This window comes from Aplidium turbinatum, chromosome 2 (genome assembly GCF_918807975.1).
Source record: "Aplidium turbinatum chromosome 2, kaAplTurb1.1, whole genome shotgun sequence".
NCBI classification, from domain to species: Eukaryota; Metazoa; Chordata; class Ascidiacea; order Aplousobranchia; family Polyclinidae; genus Aplidium; species Aplidium turbinatum.
In genome coordinates, this window is record NC_137473.1 from 20,161,712 (window position 1) to 20,179,009 (window position 17,298).

The 17,298-nt window shown below is 38.1% G+C and overlaps 2 protein-coding genes across 2 annotated transcripts; both read right to left on the minus strand.

Moving 5' to 3' along the window:
- Positions 1–3,832: 3,832 nt before the first annotated feature.
- On the minus strand, positions 3,833–14,135 carry LOC145786401 (2-amino-3-ketobutyrate coenzyme A ligase, mitochondrial-like). Its single transcript, XM_082598050.1, has 9 exons — positions 13,907–14,135; positions 12,795–12,939; positions 8,892–9,027; positions 8,280–8,411; positions 7,852–8,006; positions 7,679–7,761; positions 5,791–5,962; positions 5,336–5,457; positions 3,833–5,164 (listed from the first exon to the last, which is right to left on the minus strand). Exons 1-9 carry the CDS (start codon positions 14,100–14,102, stop codon positions 5,013–5,015), a joined length of 1,293 nt encoding a protein of 430 aa, XP_082454176.1. The 5' UTR covers positions 14,103–14,135; the 3' UTR covers positions 3,833–5,012.
- LOC145786390 (uncharacterized) lies at positions 14,135–17,010 on the minus strand. Its single transcript, XM_082598039.1, has one exon. It carries the CDS (start codon positions 16,895–16,897, stop codon positions 15,302–15,304), a length of 1,596 nt encoding a protein of 531 aa, XP_082454165.1. The 5' UTR covers positions 16,898–17,010; the 3' UTR covers positions 14,135–15,301.
- Positions 17,011–17,298: the final 288 nt, after the last annotated feature.

A 17,298-nucleotide genomic window follows, 5' to 3' on the forward strand; every position in this document is an offset into this window, starting at 1 on the left:
TATTTTCCTCATTGATTTGTGTCTCCAACTGTTGTTATGGAGGAAAGGTATAGCTAACTTTCCAAGTCTTAAATAAAGTATGCCTAAGTAATAAGTATGTAGCCCACGGTAATTGTTAGCACCTTTAACAGGCTGCAAGTTAGAAAGTCACTTGTCAAGATTTAATCTCGTCAAATAACTTTTAGGCCTATTGCAACTGGAAAATGATGGGAAGCTTCCGGTACGTGCTTGAAAAATCTCATGACAATATTTCAGATCTGGATTTAAAATAAGACTGCATGGAGATCGGTTTTCATGGGTGTCCGACGTTTTTTCGTAAACAGTTTTTCGTAAAACAATTGTTCGTAAAATCAATTCTTCGTAAAGCAATTCTTCGGGCATGCAATTGACCGTAATACTAATTGTTCGTAAACAAATGTTCATAAAAGTTAGGCTACAGCTTTTTTTTCAAAAAAAAAAGCTACAATTGTTTACGTGTATAGTGGCCAGTTTTATTACAAAGATTATAGTGCACTTAATGCACAAGGGCAAGAAACTACTTATTGGAAATGTGAGCATTTTAATAAGAAATGTCCTGCACGAGTAACAACTGCTATGGCAGCCATTGTACAATCCAGAGGTGAGCACAATCATGCTGGAGATGCTGGTCATGTCGAAGCAGCAAAGGTTATGGAAAATATTCGTTGTGCAGCAAAAGACAGTCGTGATGCCCCAAGTTACCTCGTCTCAGCAAAAACTATTGGACTCAGTCAAGCCATGGCAGCAAAACTGCCAAGTGTGCAGACCATGAAAAGGGCAGTCACCCAAGTGCGATTGAAGGAAAATGCAGGCCCGGCAATCCCACATTCTTTCCGTGACATTGTGTTTCCAGTAGAGTACAAGCAAACGTTTGCTGGTGTAACATTCTTGGCCTATGATTCTGGGCCTGGAGATAACTGTATGGTCCTCTTTGCCACTGAAAGAAATCTGCAGCTCCTTGCCCGTTCAAAGCACTGGTATGCTGACGGCACCTTCAAGACAGTGCCTTCACTGTTTGAACAGCTTTACACAATATACGGACTGAAGGAAAACACTTCAGTGCCTCTGGTGTATGCCCTGCTGGGGGACAAAAGGAAAGGGACATACATTCATCTGCTGCAAAAGATCAAGGAGTTGTTACCTGCTGTTGCTGTTCCAGAGACAATCATGAGTGACTTTGAGATGGCCATGGTTAATGCAGTGAGCAGAGAGTACCCACTTTCAACTCACCGTGGCTGTTTCTTCCATTTGTGCCAGTGCATTTGGAGAAAGACGCAATCAAGTGGCCTGAAGGAGCAGTACGAGACAAGTGCAGAATTTGCTCTGAGGCTGCGCATGTTGTCGTCTCTGGCCTTTGTGCCTATTGATGAAGTCAGCCGGGCCTTTGACATTCTCATTGATGGGAATGTATTACCAGATGTTGCTCAGCCAGTAATTGACTATTTTGAAGACACTTGGGTTGGGCGCCCAGATCGTCGTCAAGGGTGCCGTACTCCAATGTTTGCAATTCAAATCTGGAACTGCTATGATGGCGTCCTCAGTGGCCTTCCCAAAACTAATAATAGCATTGAAGGATGGCACAGAGGGTTCATGTTCCCGTATCTGCAAATCATCCAGATATTTGGAAGTTCATATCTGCAATCAAGCGAAAGCAAAACCTAAATGAGGTTCGCATTGAGCAGTATGTCAGTGGCCAGGCAGGACCCCCTCCAAAGAAGAAGTACAAGGACAGTGCAGAAACACTAACTAGAGTCGTCCGAACTTGGCGTCAAGACTTTCAAGATGATGAAATTTGTGATTACTTGCGTGGAATTGCACACAATACTTCATACTAAACTTGGCTCGTGGACAATTTGTACGAAGTTACTCAAAATAGTATTGGTAGTGTAAGCAAAGAATTGCGAAACACAGACAATTGTTGTATTCCAATAAATAACAAAAAATGCGCTTTTTCATTGTGCTTATTTCTTTGTGTCGTCGTAACTTGGTTATTCAGGAAAATTTGCATTACGCACCTTCATCGGAAATTGCAAGACAAACCTTGCTGTTGCGAAAAATTGTTCACAAACAATTCACCTATCACCTGTTTACGAACAATTCACCTATACGAAGAATTGATGTATACGAAGAATTGCTTTACGAAGAATTGATTTTACGAACAATTGTTTACGAACAATTGCTTTACGAACAACTGTTTACGAACAATTCACCTATAACCGTTTTCATGTTATCATGCCTCACACACGACATTAGGATGGAGGATTCCAAATGAGGATCACAAAATCTGCTTTCTTCCGTAAGCAGCAAAGTATCGATGTCATACGTAGGCTACAGTAGGATGGCAAGTTTGCTATCCTGCTTTAATATTTTGTCAAGATATGAATTAGAAACGTTTCGTTTCACCCATTAGCCTAAGTTCATAGGCCTACAGGGCCGCTCAAGAACATTGGCCAAATGTCACTAAAAATGCAGAAACGTGCTAAAAAACCGTAGGCTATATTTGTTTAAAGATACGTCGACAACAGTAAAGCAGACATTCCACAAAGAACACTTAGACTAAAGTTTCATCTGGGGTAGGCCTAGTTGAAGAGGTATCAGTCAGTTCGGAAAAAGCTCAGGAGTCAATTATCTATTTTGAAAAAGGTTTTTGTGCGTATGCGCAGTCCACTAATAACAATGAGGTCGCCTAGTGTCACATGACTGGCTCGTTTGACCCTCTTTCAATGGTTGTGAATTGAAGTAGCCTAACAATTGCGCTACACATCATCTACTACAAGTACATCTCTATTATTATGTTGCGTTGAGTACAAGTGCAAAACAAAGAACGTATAAAAGAAGTCTACATTATAAAAAGCTGCTTGCTTGAAAAAATTTTCCTTCTCATCTCCTACTTCTTCGTTCACTCGTCAAATTTATTTCAGAAACACCGCATCAAACCTTAATCAATATCATATCATTGCGCCAGCAATAACCAAAACAAGATTATATTTGTCAAAATTTTCCGAGAGTTTTGGTCCTATTTTTAAGAGCCATCACTAAACATTGGGGCCCACTAGTGAATTTCGGGGGGGGGGGCAAGATGATGCTCACACGCCCTGGTTGTGCACAAGTCATGGTGCCGATTATAGGCTAATTTGTTACCGAGCTTTTTTTCTGAGGAACAACGCATTATGCGATGGATACAGTGCTATATAAATACAAGTTATTATTCTTCGTACAACAAAGAAAAATGAATTTTTTCTGCTATATTTTTTATTTAAATAATTAATTTCTTTCAAAACACAAGCCGAGTCTAACCGTAATTACCGCCGAGAAAGGTGGCAAACTGGCAAATACCGGTTGTATAGCCGAGTGGTGAGACCCTCGAAAGAGCGTCGGTTCGTCACCGCTTAGGAGCATGTTGCTATGTCTTTGGCAAAACACTGAAAGGCAAGCCTGAAACCAGACAGCCTTCGCGTCCACTTCAATCTAAATCTTTAAACCATAAGGCATGAGCAAGTGCATCCGAGATCCACTTTCTAACGTTGGTGGTAATGCAACAAACATACATCATCAACGTGTCTATCACAGGGCTACAGAGACTAATTTCCACAGACCACATCATCAATGACTGCTCCATCTTCAAGCCACCTAACGGAGTGGAAGGTCTGCGTGTCATGGATGATGAAACCGAAGACTGACTGCTCTCTAGTAGCCTTCCAGTGTAGTCCGGGAACATCGTGAATCTGGGGTGGTAAAAGGATAGACCCTCGGCCCCAGACGCTCACACGACGACGAGAGAACAATCAAAACATTTCAACACTTTCTTCACCACAAGATGAGTTTATTCATGCAACGCTATCCAAATGGAAACATGATAATCTCTCCTCGCTCAAAGTGCAATAGTACGTTGAAATCATTGTATAGAAAATACTTAGGTAAAGAACGGGGCTTAACACTGGGAGATAAACACGTGTTGACGTCATAGATGAAATAAAATTGTAAAAATGATACCGGCATATGACAAAGTGCGATTTGAAAAAAGGCATATCGGGAAACATGATGGTGCAGTAGTTTATAGAAACAGGGAGGGCAACAATAAATGGGAGTGGGATGGCAGGCATTTTTGAGTTATGACTAAATAAACAGCGGCTTGATATTTCGAAGATGGATTGTCCTGACCAACAAATTGAGCAAAAGCAATACCCACGCAAGTAAAACACAGCATCTGAATCCATTCCAAATTTCACAGGAAAACTTTCCAAAATTGCAACAATGCAAAACATGTTTAGAATTTTTTAGAAATCGTTCATTTCAAAACATTTTAGAAATCGTTCAAAATGTCAAGTAGCATGACAAACAGCATTTAAATCGATGGAAAGACTCTGAGTCGAAATATTGTTTCTTTTAAACATTGTATTCGGTATTTAAAATACTCATCTACAATTTACGCCGCATGCAATGGCAGCTCTAAAGGAAAACTTACAATTGGCCTTCATTTGGATTCGTACAAAATGTTATCAAATATTTGTACCAGACCACTGCTATACTGGACGGCGTCAAATCTTCCTGGGTTACTTCACTGGTTTACATTCGCCTACTAGAGTAAACGTGTTGCCAGCCAATAACTGAAAGCTACGTCACCATTTCCGTGTCACAAACAAGTCACTGTGACATCACTTCCTTTGCTATAGTTGTGTATATTTCACAAAGCGTCAGGCACTGGTCATGCAATGTAAAACAGTTGTTGCTTCAACTGTTGAGTAGTCATATAAATAACAATGTGCGTGATCCTGTATGGCGTTCACAGCGAGGGATCACATTATTATATGGAATAGCGACAAAATACATGAATACGAAGCCTCCCTAAATGTATGGCTTCGTTCTCACAAAACGTACCTATCATGAAAGTGGAATGTTGGAAAAATTGCTGGAAATACGAGGAAAATTTACCACAAGATATGATGTCAACGTGAAACTCAAAACGTCGTTAGTGCAAGATGATGGCTGACCAGCTATGGGATGACTTTGTAAGCCCTCCCGACTTCCACGAAGGCATCCACCGCTCTGTCGATGTCCTCCATCGTATGGGAAGCTGATATCTGAACTCGGATGCGCGACTTTCCCAGCGGTACAACAGGATAACTAAACCCAATCACATAGATGCCTGCAAAGTGAACAAAGGTTGGAATCTTCGTATGATATGAATTCTGCTTCAACAGATCGGTTATGCTTGGTCAGTTCTGGCCTCCTTTCATTTTGCTGTATCTTTTTGTTTCTATTTATAATTCCGGCATCACGATATAAAGAGCAAGCAATAAAACGATGACTAGCCTACCTTTGTTTAGAAGGTCATTGGACATGTTTGCAGCAAGGCTAGCGTCCCCCAGCATGACGGGGGATATGGGATGGTCATGACCGGAGATGGTGAAACCTGCTTCCGCCATGCGGCTACGGAATCTGTAGATAAAAAAAATAGTAACCGATAAAACAAGCATTTTGTAACCCAGTCGCGATAGGATTTCTATGTAATACGCTACAGCATATTTCTATGTAACCTAATTTGTTTCAATTTCATACAAGCATCAATTAACAGTGTCTTATACGGTACCACCTTCACGCAAGAAGTAATGGAGCACAGTAAAAGAATTTGGATTGCACAAGCGAAAAAATCTTTATTGGTTAGGTCTTGATTGTGGGTTGTCTTTATCATGTATGACTTCACCAACACTTGATACACTACAAATGACATGTTAACTGATTGTTTACAGACTGAGAGATGGAATTAAAAACCTTTGTGTTTTTAGTTTGATGTCTTCCACCAGAGGACTCCCACCGGACAACATCTCAAAGACCTTGCTTGCACATTCAACAACTGGAGGTGGTAAGCTGTTAGAGAACAAGTAGGGCCGTGAACGATTTCTGAGGAGATCAATGATTGGTTTGGGCCCAGTTGTGTATCCACCTGAAACATAGCAACAACGTCATCTGACCGTTAACAAACCAATCCTGTTGCGAGTTTGCTGCAACTAATTTAACTTGCAGCTTCAACGAAGCAGTTGCTGACGTCGTTCATGGCGTGGTCAGCAGTATTTCTACTTAAGCCAATTGATTGTTTGTAAATCAATGGAAAAAGTCATGATCGAATAATTGAAAGGTCAATAGAAAATGTTTGCAGCTCACGTCGAAAGATATATTTCTCTTGTTGCAGAAACATAAGCAGTAAAGTTATTCTTTCGATGACTAATCGGTCCAGATATACCGCTGCACTGATGTCACCAACGAATTCGTTACTTAAGATATTATCTTGTTTCAGTGGTGACATACCGACGCGTCTGGCCCTGAATACTCAGCCACAACATCGTTATTGTCTCTGCACTTGGGGTTATCACAATGAAAGCAGTGGTTGTATCTTATTACAAGCCAGTAACACAATGCTCCAGGCGTAATATGAAGATAGCAATCGTCAATCTGCTCTTTCATCGTGTCTTGATGTTGCTCAAACATTCGCTGACATCAAAGCAACGGAAAATTATCACGAAATGATTCATATAAAGCCATGGTGGACTGAGCCATTATGCGTTCGACGTTGAATTGAAAAAAAAAAAAAAACTGCTGGAGAAGCTCAGTTGGTCATTTCTGGTTTGGTTTTGAATTTTTATCCTCAGACTGTTATTCCTGGTAGTTTCGCATACTTGTAGAGGGTTTTGACGCCGCAGGGCTGGTTACGGAGATTGGTAGAATGAAGTTTCCGATTGTTGAAATGTCGTTGCCGGGAAATTATTCCATCCACTAGTTGCCGCTGAATGGAGAGCAGTCCTGAAATGCGTTGCTCAAACGCACACCCCGAAAGTCGAACCAGTTCCGCGTGATCTTGAGTCGAGCGCAAAACCACTGAGCTAACTGGGTGGACTCATGCCATATCAATATTTTTTTATTACATTAATCAAGCAAGGTCTGAAGCGTTTCGAAATGGCTTTATGTGATTTTGCTGTGCTCAGTTGTGTGATGAGCGAAACATAGCAAGTGACGTTCGCATAACGACCATCCAGCACTCATGACAACCTGCTACCACCGAGCCAGGATGACAATTACCAATCTCGATTTATACATATCATCTTGTAAATACCCCTTTTTATAACTTTTAGTTTTATTAAATCTTTTTGAAGATGATGCTGCATTGCTGCAATATTTCATACTGTATCGAGCATGTCTTCACATTTATATCTTTTGTCGTTTCTTCCTTCTTATAGACCCCGTGTTATGCTGCAACAAGTATTGTTTTCGCTTTGATGGTTAAAAATATACAAACGAAGGTGTTTTGAACGCCGGTCAAATTAACTTCTATTTCATCAGATGACAAAGTGACAGCTGATCACAATCGATGACGAGGCAAAAAAGCGGACATGGCCGACCAGTGACGAGCACAGATACAATAAAACAATAAACCAACGCGATGGCTACCGTAGACGTGTCATCAATAACATATTAGCAACGTGGAACAAATATAAACAAAAGAAATTTCTCGTGGCACAACAATGGCATCAAACTTGCTCTGCTCGTATAGCAAGATTCTGGTAGGCGGTTTGGTATTTGCAAATTCAAACAACCCTTGCAAATGCCGGCAAAACTGATCGACAAAAAACGATCTATATATTCTACGTTCAATTCTGTAAAGTACCTGCAGCGCCTCCGAGAGCCTTTCCAAGCGTTGAGTTGATGAGAGCGACACGACTCTGCACCCCGAAAAGTTCGTCCGTTCCCCTGTGATGACATCACAAAGATTATTATTATGACGACTAGATGCAAAAAACTCTTTGCTGAGCAGAGTCTCACCACCACGCGTAAACAAACCTTCCTTTCTCCCCAAGAAAGCCTGTGGCGTGGCACTCGTCGATGAAAACAATGGCGTTGTATTTTTCGGCGAGGTTACATATGTCTGACAGAGGAGACACATCGCCGTCCATGGAGAAGACGCCATCCGTCACTATCAGCCGGTTACGACATTTCTGCGCAACAACGCAAACAAGTAAAAGAAGTGTGATCAACTCGGACCAGCAAAAGTACCACTTTGGTGCGTAACGATGGCACGAACCACATCAGCAACTGCTATTTTGTGCATCTTGTACTTTACAGATATCACCTGCAGCTCGCCTTACAATTTGAATAAATCTTCCCGGTCGTTATAACTTTGGCTTCCAATGATTTTAAGGTATTCACAAAAGAAACAAAGTCGTTCATGCAGCAGCCATTGATAGTAAGCTATACACTTGAAATTTCACCTGAGCATCAATTAATTTCTCTTCAAGGTCTCCCATGTCAAGATGCTTGTATCTATACTTGTTCGCCTTGCACAGCCTGATCCCATCTATGATAGAGGCGTGGTTGAGCTCATCTGAGAGGACGGCATCATCCTGTTAATGTTCAACAAAACAAAACTTAGGAGACTAGTCCACTCGATAGGTGAATTGAATTTTCATAGGCTCACGTTTTCATTGTTGTTTTTTCTACTTTGAGCACAGAACTACGAGGCAAGAGCTCCAGGTTGAGAAGGACTTGCCATTCAACCAATCAGGATTAAACACAAACAAGGCCAAAATTTAACAAACAAAGAGCATTAGTAAAGTGGACTCTACCAGCAAAGTAGCAAACAAGGAAAACGAAAACTATTAGAGTTTTAGTGGATTTAGGACTTCCCGAAGTTGGTATCAACCTTGACTAAGACAATACAGGGAGCAGTTCAATGCAGAAAAAAAAACAGCGTAACGCTACATTCTCTAGAGAGAAACAAAGTATGAACAAAATGCAATTTTTTATCACTTCAATTTGTAGTCTCAAGTGTCTACTAGGTAAAGCTAGAGATATAATCAAAGAAAACTCAGCGTTTGAGTTACTTTGGTGAGAATAGTTTCAAACAAGCCAGCGTTAGCGTCGAAGCAGCTGGCATATAAGATTGCTTCATCTCTGCCATGGAACTCTGCTATTTGCCGTTCCAGATTCTTGTGGATATCCTGAGTGCCGCAAATAAATCTGAAGAAATTATGGAAATCCATGATTTCTCAACACCAAGCAAATAGCACGAAAGCAAAACAAGTTGAAAGCAAGCAATAAGCGATTGACGGCCCCAATTCCAAGAACTCGTCAGAAAGTTAAGTAGGTTACAAGAAAAACTTGCTGTTTGGTCATAAAGATAGTCTTGTACAGTATTACCATATTTTCAAGTGAAGTCTAGAAAGAAAAACTCACAAGGAAACCTTCACCCGTCTTACAATTCGGCGCCACCGATTCGAACATATCACGTTTTGGTGAGGACGTCCTCGAAAATCGCAATTCGATGCCGTTTCTTTTTTGAGAAAAAGTGTAGGGAATATTTATGCAGGCGCTTCCCATTTTCATGTTCGCACTGTGATGCAGTGAGGTGAATGTACATTAGCTGCTGTTTTGCGAGTAAGTCTAGCAGCTTAATTATAGGTTAGGTAATTGCCACGATTACCTCACTGTAAGACCATTCGAACAGTCCGCCTATCTAAACTATCCTTACAATTCATGTGAGTCAAAATGCATCACCGAAATTCGATTTTCGAGAATATCAGCATCAAAACGTTTATCTCGGAAACGGCGTCTTTAAATCAGGTCATCCGAAACTTCACAACCAAAACTATCCCTGGCGGTAACAAAACATAGAAAACATGGAATATGTATACGGTAAAACCCAATGCTAGGCAGTGGCTTCATTAATACGTTTGATTTAAAACGTTAAAACATTGTGATTGGATTTTTCCACAAAAATTCGAATTATGTCATGTTCACTTGCATCATTCATTAACTCTAGCATGTTTTTGCATATCTTACCACCGCTGAGCTTTATAACAGTAAGCTGCGCCCTTTTGGGGCAAATTTTTAATTTCAATTGGGGGGATATCTAAATATCTGTGTATGCCTGAAAAATGAGGGCACGCAAAAAAAAGTTTTTTTTGGTCAATGTTTAGACCCTGCTGTCGGCCCCGGAACATTTGCAGGTTACCAGAATTTTGAAATCCTCATAAAATCTTAATCTTTTGTGCTAGGTATGGCATGTTGGTATTCATTTCTATTGTTTTTGGATACTTAATCCATTTATTAAGTCTACAGACAAATTTAGACATGTTTTAAAATTTTAATTTTTGCAACGTTGACACATTTTCTTGCATTTTATGTAAATTTTTGTGGTTTCTGAACGTTATGAAAGTAGCAAGTTGGATTTACTGGTTCTGGTACATTCTGAAATAGTATAAATAGACTCATTAGTTAAACATTTTAACAAAAACAATGGCTAAGGAAGTCCACATGAAAAAATAGTATTATAATTGTTATTTATGTAACAAATTACATGACAGGCATGTAAGTATGTATGCTGTTTCTCCACCCATTAACTTGATTCCGATTTTACCTTCCAGAATACTACGAAATATACCTACCTGACTTATTCTATTGAATGTATTAAATATTACCTGAGTGTAAGAATGGCATAAAAAGGTGAGTCCCATACTTGATCCAAGCATCGGGGGATGAGAAGATAAGGTTCTCATTATACTAAGCCTTCGGCACTAATGAGAGTAGGGTGGCCAGTTCCTTTCTCTCGGCCGCCTTTACTTCAGTAACTACGCCCACCCAATTTATTACGCCCTGGGTAGAGCTGAGCGGTGATTTTCAACAACCAGGTTCAGTCGGGAGTCGAACCAGGATTGCATGATTGGAAAGCGAGTGCCTTATCCGCTGCGCCAGAATGGCATAACGATCTTCAATAAAGGATGATCCTTTAGAAATAGGAAAGTATGAGTCAATGAAAACATCCGAACTTCCGTCTACGAAGACGTCATTATATTCATCTGCATCTATAGCAGCCACAAAGTGCAAGAAGACCATTATAGACCAAATAAAAGAGCTTGAAACCAAAAGAAAGATTGTGAACAAAAACAAGAATAAGCAGCAGATGCTTAGGTGCAATAATAATCAATATATAAGTTAGAGTTAACCAGCACGAGTGACACAGTGGGCCAATTTTTTTCTTGATCAAACTTTCTGGAAGATTTCCACTATTGGTCGCCTTTCCCAGCTCATGCAGGTGCTTTGCATCATTTGATAGATTCTGCTCAATTTGATCCAAAATTTCAGGATATTTTGGTATATTTATCATTTAGTGGTTCAAACAGTATTGGCTCCATTTCTCATACATTTTTGGCAAGCATTTTTCCGATTGGGCCATTAAAATTGTTTGGCCCTGAAGTTGATCCATCAATGTGTTCAAAAAGTTTGCAAAGTGGTAACTCGCCATGGTGAAGTTAGCAAACTACACGCTGACAAGGTCTTCCTAGACTTCTTTCGATATGGACCATTGAACCATCCTTCCAGCCAGTATTAGAGTTTGTACCATCTCCTCAAATAACACATAAGTCTGATATGTTAATTTTCATTGAGTTTAACACATTTTTCTGTAGAATACAAATTTTAAAGTTAAGACTTCCTAAAATTTTTTTATTGAACCTAAGAATCTACTGGTTATTCTTGTTTTTGTTCACAGTCTTTGTTTTGGTTTCAAGCTCTGTTATTTGGCCTATGATGGTCTTCTTGCACTTTGTGGCTGCTATAGATGCAGATGAATATATGTTGATGATGTGTTCGTAGAGTTGATTGTGCAGTTGACTAGATGTTGTGTAATTCGTAAATTGAAATGTACGGAGATAGAGAAAATGTCTGAGTACATTCAAATGAAGCGGAAGTTCGGATGTTTTATCGACTCATACTTTCCTATTTCTAAAGGATCAACCTTTATTGAAGATCGTTATGCCATTCTTACACTCAGCTAATACAATACATTCAATAGAATAAGTCAGGTAGGTATATTTCGTAGTATTCTGGAAGGTAAAATCGGAATCAAGTTAATGGGTGGAGAAACAGCATACATGCTTACATGCCTGTCATATAATTTGTTACATATATAAGAATTATAATGCTATTTTTTCATTTGGACTTCCTTAGCCATTGTTTTTGTTAAAATGTAAATCCAACTTGCTACTTTCATAACGTTCAGAAACCACAAAAATTTACATAAAATGCAAGAAAATGTGTCATCGTTGCAAAAATTAAAATTTTAAAACATGTCCAAATTCATCTGTAGACTCAATAAATGGATTAAGTATCCAAAAACAATAGAAATGAATACCAACATGCCATACCTAGCACAAAAGATTAAGATTTTATGAGGATTTCAAAATTCTGGTAACCTGCAAATGTTCCAGGGCCAACAGCAGGGTCTAAACATTGACCAAAAAAAATTTTTTTTTACATGCCTTCATTTTTCAGGCATACACAGATATTTAGATATCCCCTCAATTGAAATTAAAAATTTGCCCCAAAAGGGCGCAGCTTATTATAACAGGCTATGCTTTGCGTAAACCAACAAGATTAATTGTCTGGACTCTGGATATTACACACAAAGTCACACATACTAATTACAATATGCCACTGACATATAAAGCTAATCTCAGATGTAACCCAAGCAAGTGTAAAAAGCAATTATTTTCATTAAAATGTTAAGGTTGGTAGTTCTTAGTTACTATGACTTAAAAACAAAACTGAGCACAGCCGCCACACTGACCATGGTGATATGCAGCCATGTTTTAAAGTTAGCCGCCTCTATATCGCAATTACCCAAGAGGAAATTAACAATTTTTTCTTCAGACCATTATTGCAAAAAAAAATTTCTGCTTGGCTAGAAAAAAACAATCAAGACGTTTCCATAAACCTCTATCACCCACCGTACAGAACTGAGACCGGCACCATACTTATCCAACCCTCTCTTTCCTGCTTCAATCACGTCAGGATGACTAGACAGGCCAAGATAGTTATTTGAGCAGAAATTCAATATCTTTGAATCCGCATTTTCCACATGAATGTGCGAATCTGCCAATTAATAAAGTAATTACACGTAATGTTAGTAGTAGTACTAAATCAAATATAGTTATTAGTCTCTAAACCCTTGACCGCCTGTTTCACCCTAAAGGAGGATCATCAGAAGGTCCTTATTTAAGTAGAAATCATTCATTGTCTTTGGTCCTTATTCAAATAGAAACTGTTCATTCTATTTGAACAAGGACCTTCTAATGATCCTCCTTTAGGGTGAAACAGGCTGTCAAGGGTTTAGAGACTAATAACTATATTTGATTTATATAATTCGATCTGCTTGGCTTTTTGCTTGGCATTGAGCACTTTTTGTAGTACTAGTATTTATTGTTTAATGTTAGTTAGTACTGTATGCCAAAAACAAACTGATAGTTTGAACTTTGAATACGATAACTTGCTATGAACAGTAGACATCATAGCAACATCTATTATTTATATATATATAATTTCATGACACAGAATATGAGCTATACCACAAAAAGAAGAAATGTAACCGCAAAATGAAAGGAGTGTGAGGCTAACCATCCACCGAACAAACTATGCCTAGGTTATGGAATTAAATATATAAAAATATATAGAAACTGGCCAACACCATGTAGAAAAGACTACCGGTACGGCGGTGCCGGTATATATATCTCAATAATTTGTAATAAACTTGTTTAACCACATTTCTCTCATAATTCAGGTGATAATGAGGTCTTATTGAAATATCGTGTGAAAGTTTACATCAAAGAATGTAAGAGGAAACCATTTCTAGCAGATTGGTTGGTTGCTACAGGTTAAATTTGCTGAAAGACCCAACAAACATCACTTGGACAGTGCTGAAAACAAACAGCTATATATATATCATAAAGGGTCAGTAGGCCTATATCAGTAGGGGTGACATCTATAAAAACCAGCTCTAGTACATTTCCTAACACATGCTCAAACTAAAAAACGTTATTTTCAAAAACGAATCACAACTGACCTTGCTTGGTGGTGATGACACGTTCATGCTTCCACAAACCAGAATCTCGTATTCCAGTCAATTCCTTGTCAACATCACCCAGTACCTGTTCAAGAGCAATGCTGGTGCATCGAATGGTTGCATGGAAAAACCGTTTTGGGATGATTTTCAAAGAATCAGAAAAATTCCTACAAATTCCTCTTTTCACAACGTTCATAACTAATGTAAAAAAAGATTTCACACCAAAAGCTAGAAAATAGCTATTTGCATGAATAAAAAGCAAAACATCCAATGTCTGATTATCAAATAGAAGCTAAAGATACAAGGAAAGTTTGAAGATGAAAAGTAGAGATGCACCAAGAATACACTAGTATCGGTACACTAGCACCTCTGATGCAAACACGAAGGAAATAAATAGATACTGCTTCACACTTCTAGTGCATGTTCATTGTTCAAGTAATGATACATATGACACTATAAATGTAATAGAGATAAAGGTTATAGCTAGCAATGCATAACTACATATATCCTTTAGGTTTACATCCAAAGTGCATGTGACCTAAGCACAAAAGGTTTGAATTCTAAAATCTGTTGACACGGCATAGCTAGTATTGCAATACCGGACTTATGGTTTAAATCAGTGGTTCTCAGAAAACTCTTTTCACATTACAAAATATTCACAATAAAAAATCGACGTGGAAAAATTAAAACATTTTTTTATTGTAGAAAAACTCACACTGTGGCAAATATTCAAAACGAGCTCTGCATCACATAGCAAAATGTAAGCTTTATGGAATCAATGATAGACAGAAAGCCGAAAAACTGATCAATAACTACTGGTACAGTACTGTTTAATCAAAAATAGTGTCATTGATAAACATAGACATGTGTCGGTTAAAATTTTCAAAGTATATACTATTTAGTAATCCAACATTCCGCAAGCACCTTCCTAGCAGATGTCATCATGATATGGTTTGAAAATGATTAAGTTTTTCCAGGACTTCTATTATTTTTGTTGATAGTAAGCTTGTTGATTAGCCCAAGACATCAGCCACAATTTAATTTAAAACTCAATGGCACCTGAAATCGCTTTTATATGTATAGTTTATATAGTAGCACTGAAGATACAAACAGTATATATAACTTTACTAAACATGAGTTTTATATCTACATTTTAGGGTCTTTATTTCTTTTATTAGATTGGCTACTTTTATTTGCTAAAACGATGCAAAAGGCCACTTTTACAATGAACAACTAACAAGTATAAACTAACATGAGTGAACAATACAAATATCCATACAAATATCAAACATAAAAGGAATACCATACAAAGAAAAACATTCAAAAAATAATTGCTTGTAGAATTAGACGTTAAAAGAGTACATTGTAAATGAGTGTCTCAAGCTCTTCAAAATGTCATGCTTCTTTCTGACTAACTCTCCTATCATTAGCATTTAAACGTTTTAAGTTTTCCTGCAGTCTCAGTATGTCAGCATCCAGAAGAGCCAAACCAACATGAAAATCTTTCTCATCCCTTGATGTGACCGACCACATTGAAGATGAAACAGAGTCAGGTGTTGGTATGGGGACAGATGGTACTGATGCAACAACAGAAGAAGGGGATTTGATGATTGTTTCAGTGTAGGTAGGTTGATAACTATGGTGAGAAGGTAAAAAATGTGTTGAAAAACCAGTGCGAGAAAGCAGAGGTGCAGCTGAAGGCTTAGGAAACTCTGTTCTCACTGGTTTGGTAGGGGATTTTGGAGCAGGAGGTGAAGATAAGATGTCACCAAATTTTTTTAGTACAACTGTGGCAACATTTCCTTCACCATTTGGAGGTTTACAATTTTTCTTCAAATCGTCCAAAAGACGAGAGACACTACTTTGTAGACCTTTGTTCAGTTCATTCAGTCGTTGAATTTCCAAATCTTTACTTCGTATTTCTTGAGAAAGATGCAAATTTTCTTGGCTTGCTTCAGTCAGGTTGGTTTTCAACACTTCAACTTTTTGTAAAGCTTGGCCAACATCTTTCTTAATTTCTTGTGTTTCAAAAGAAAACAAGTTTCCACTCTTTGTAAGTTCATCGTTCTTCATCATTAAGTCATCTTGAAGTTGTGTATTTTGTGATGTTAGTTGTTCGTTAATACTTCGAGTTGATTGTTCAAGTGCAAGAGATTGCTGCAATGCACTTGTTAACTCTATCACTTTCTGCTCTAAAACACCATTTCTGCATTGAAGGGTAACCAATTCAAAACTGATGTCATTTGAAGAAGTTCTATTTTTACTTTTATGCAACTCATTTTCTGCAAATCTCAACTTTCGTTGCAAGGAAAGATTTTCCATTTGCAGTTCTTCCAAATTTACTGCAGTTTCATTTAACAACTTTGATTCCTTGGGTAATCCACCTCCATTTAATAATTGATATGCAGTCGTTACTTCTTTGAAAGCACGTTCGATAGCAGTTTTATCCTGTGTGCCTGTCATCTGGATTATTCCCAAAAGTTTACCCAAAACTTCTCGAAACGTCTGAACATTAGGATCACCATAATTTTCCACAGGCTCAGGTGTCAATGTCCTTGTCATATTTTCCTGATCACTGCCAGATTTTGGACGTTTTTGAAATGCAGATTGGTTGAACTGCTGAAGAAGCTCAATTAAACTATATTGGGATGATGAAATAGAATTCGATCGACGGAGCTCTTCTGTTGAAAATAGCTTGTCTTTCTTAATTGGAGTAATCAGAGGAGTGGAAGAAGGAATGTCAACATCAAACTTTGTTGTTTTCACTTCATTTGGCTTCTTTTTTCTTGACACAACTTGTGAAGAAATTGAAGAAACATGGTTTAAACATCTTGGTTTAGTTTGTAAATTTTTGGTTGCTGTCTTTCTTTTCTGCATCCCCTTTGTATTTCTTCCACAAACTTTAGATGGACCTTTTAAACTCTTCTTCACATTATTTGTGGAAGGCCCTCGCGTTGGCTGTTGGTCCAGTATCTCTTTAAATAACATCATGCTCAGCTGAACTTGTTGACCAAAGATATGGACATTGATTGCAAAGTTCTACGCAACTCACTATTTTTTTTTTATTAAAGCTGCAGATTAGAATTAAAATTTATCATACTCTTTAAGTCTCTGCAAATAGTTAGAAAAGTTGAGTCACAATTAAAAAACAAAAATCTTTTATTTGTTTGTGTGATATAATTCAACCAGATTTCTACCACAAATCAACCTATAATATCACTTTGTTATTCCAGCTAATTAACACAAGATTCAACATTTTTCTATTTAGATACAAGAAAAATAGCAGGGGTGTAGTGTGGTTCGGAAGTTACTATAACTTTTGGACAATGCATCACAGTTACACAGTTTAAAAGTTATGCCAAACCAAAAGTAAAAATTATTTTAGTGCTTTT

Excerpts from the sequence above, each read along its gene's own strand:
- LOC145786401 (XM_082598050.1), bottom strand. The coding sequence starts at position 14,102 with ATGAACGTTGTGAAAAGAGGAATTTGTAGGAATTTTTCTGATTCTTTG. Across the intron at positions 12,940-13,906 it reads TGTCATCACCACCAAGCAAG|ATTCGCACATTCATGTGGAA; the intron begins GTCAGTTGTGAT and ends ATTAATTGGCAG. Across the intron at positions 5,963-7,678 it reads GGCTCTCGGAGGCGCTGCAG|GTGGATACACAACTGGGCCC; the intron begins GTACTTTACAGA and ends GCTATGTTTCAG.
- LOC145786390 (XM_082598039.1), bottom strand. The coding sequence starts at position 16,897 with ATGATGTTATTTAAAGAGATACTGGACCAACAGCCAACGCGAGGGCCT.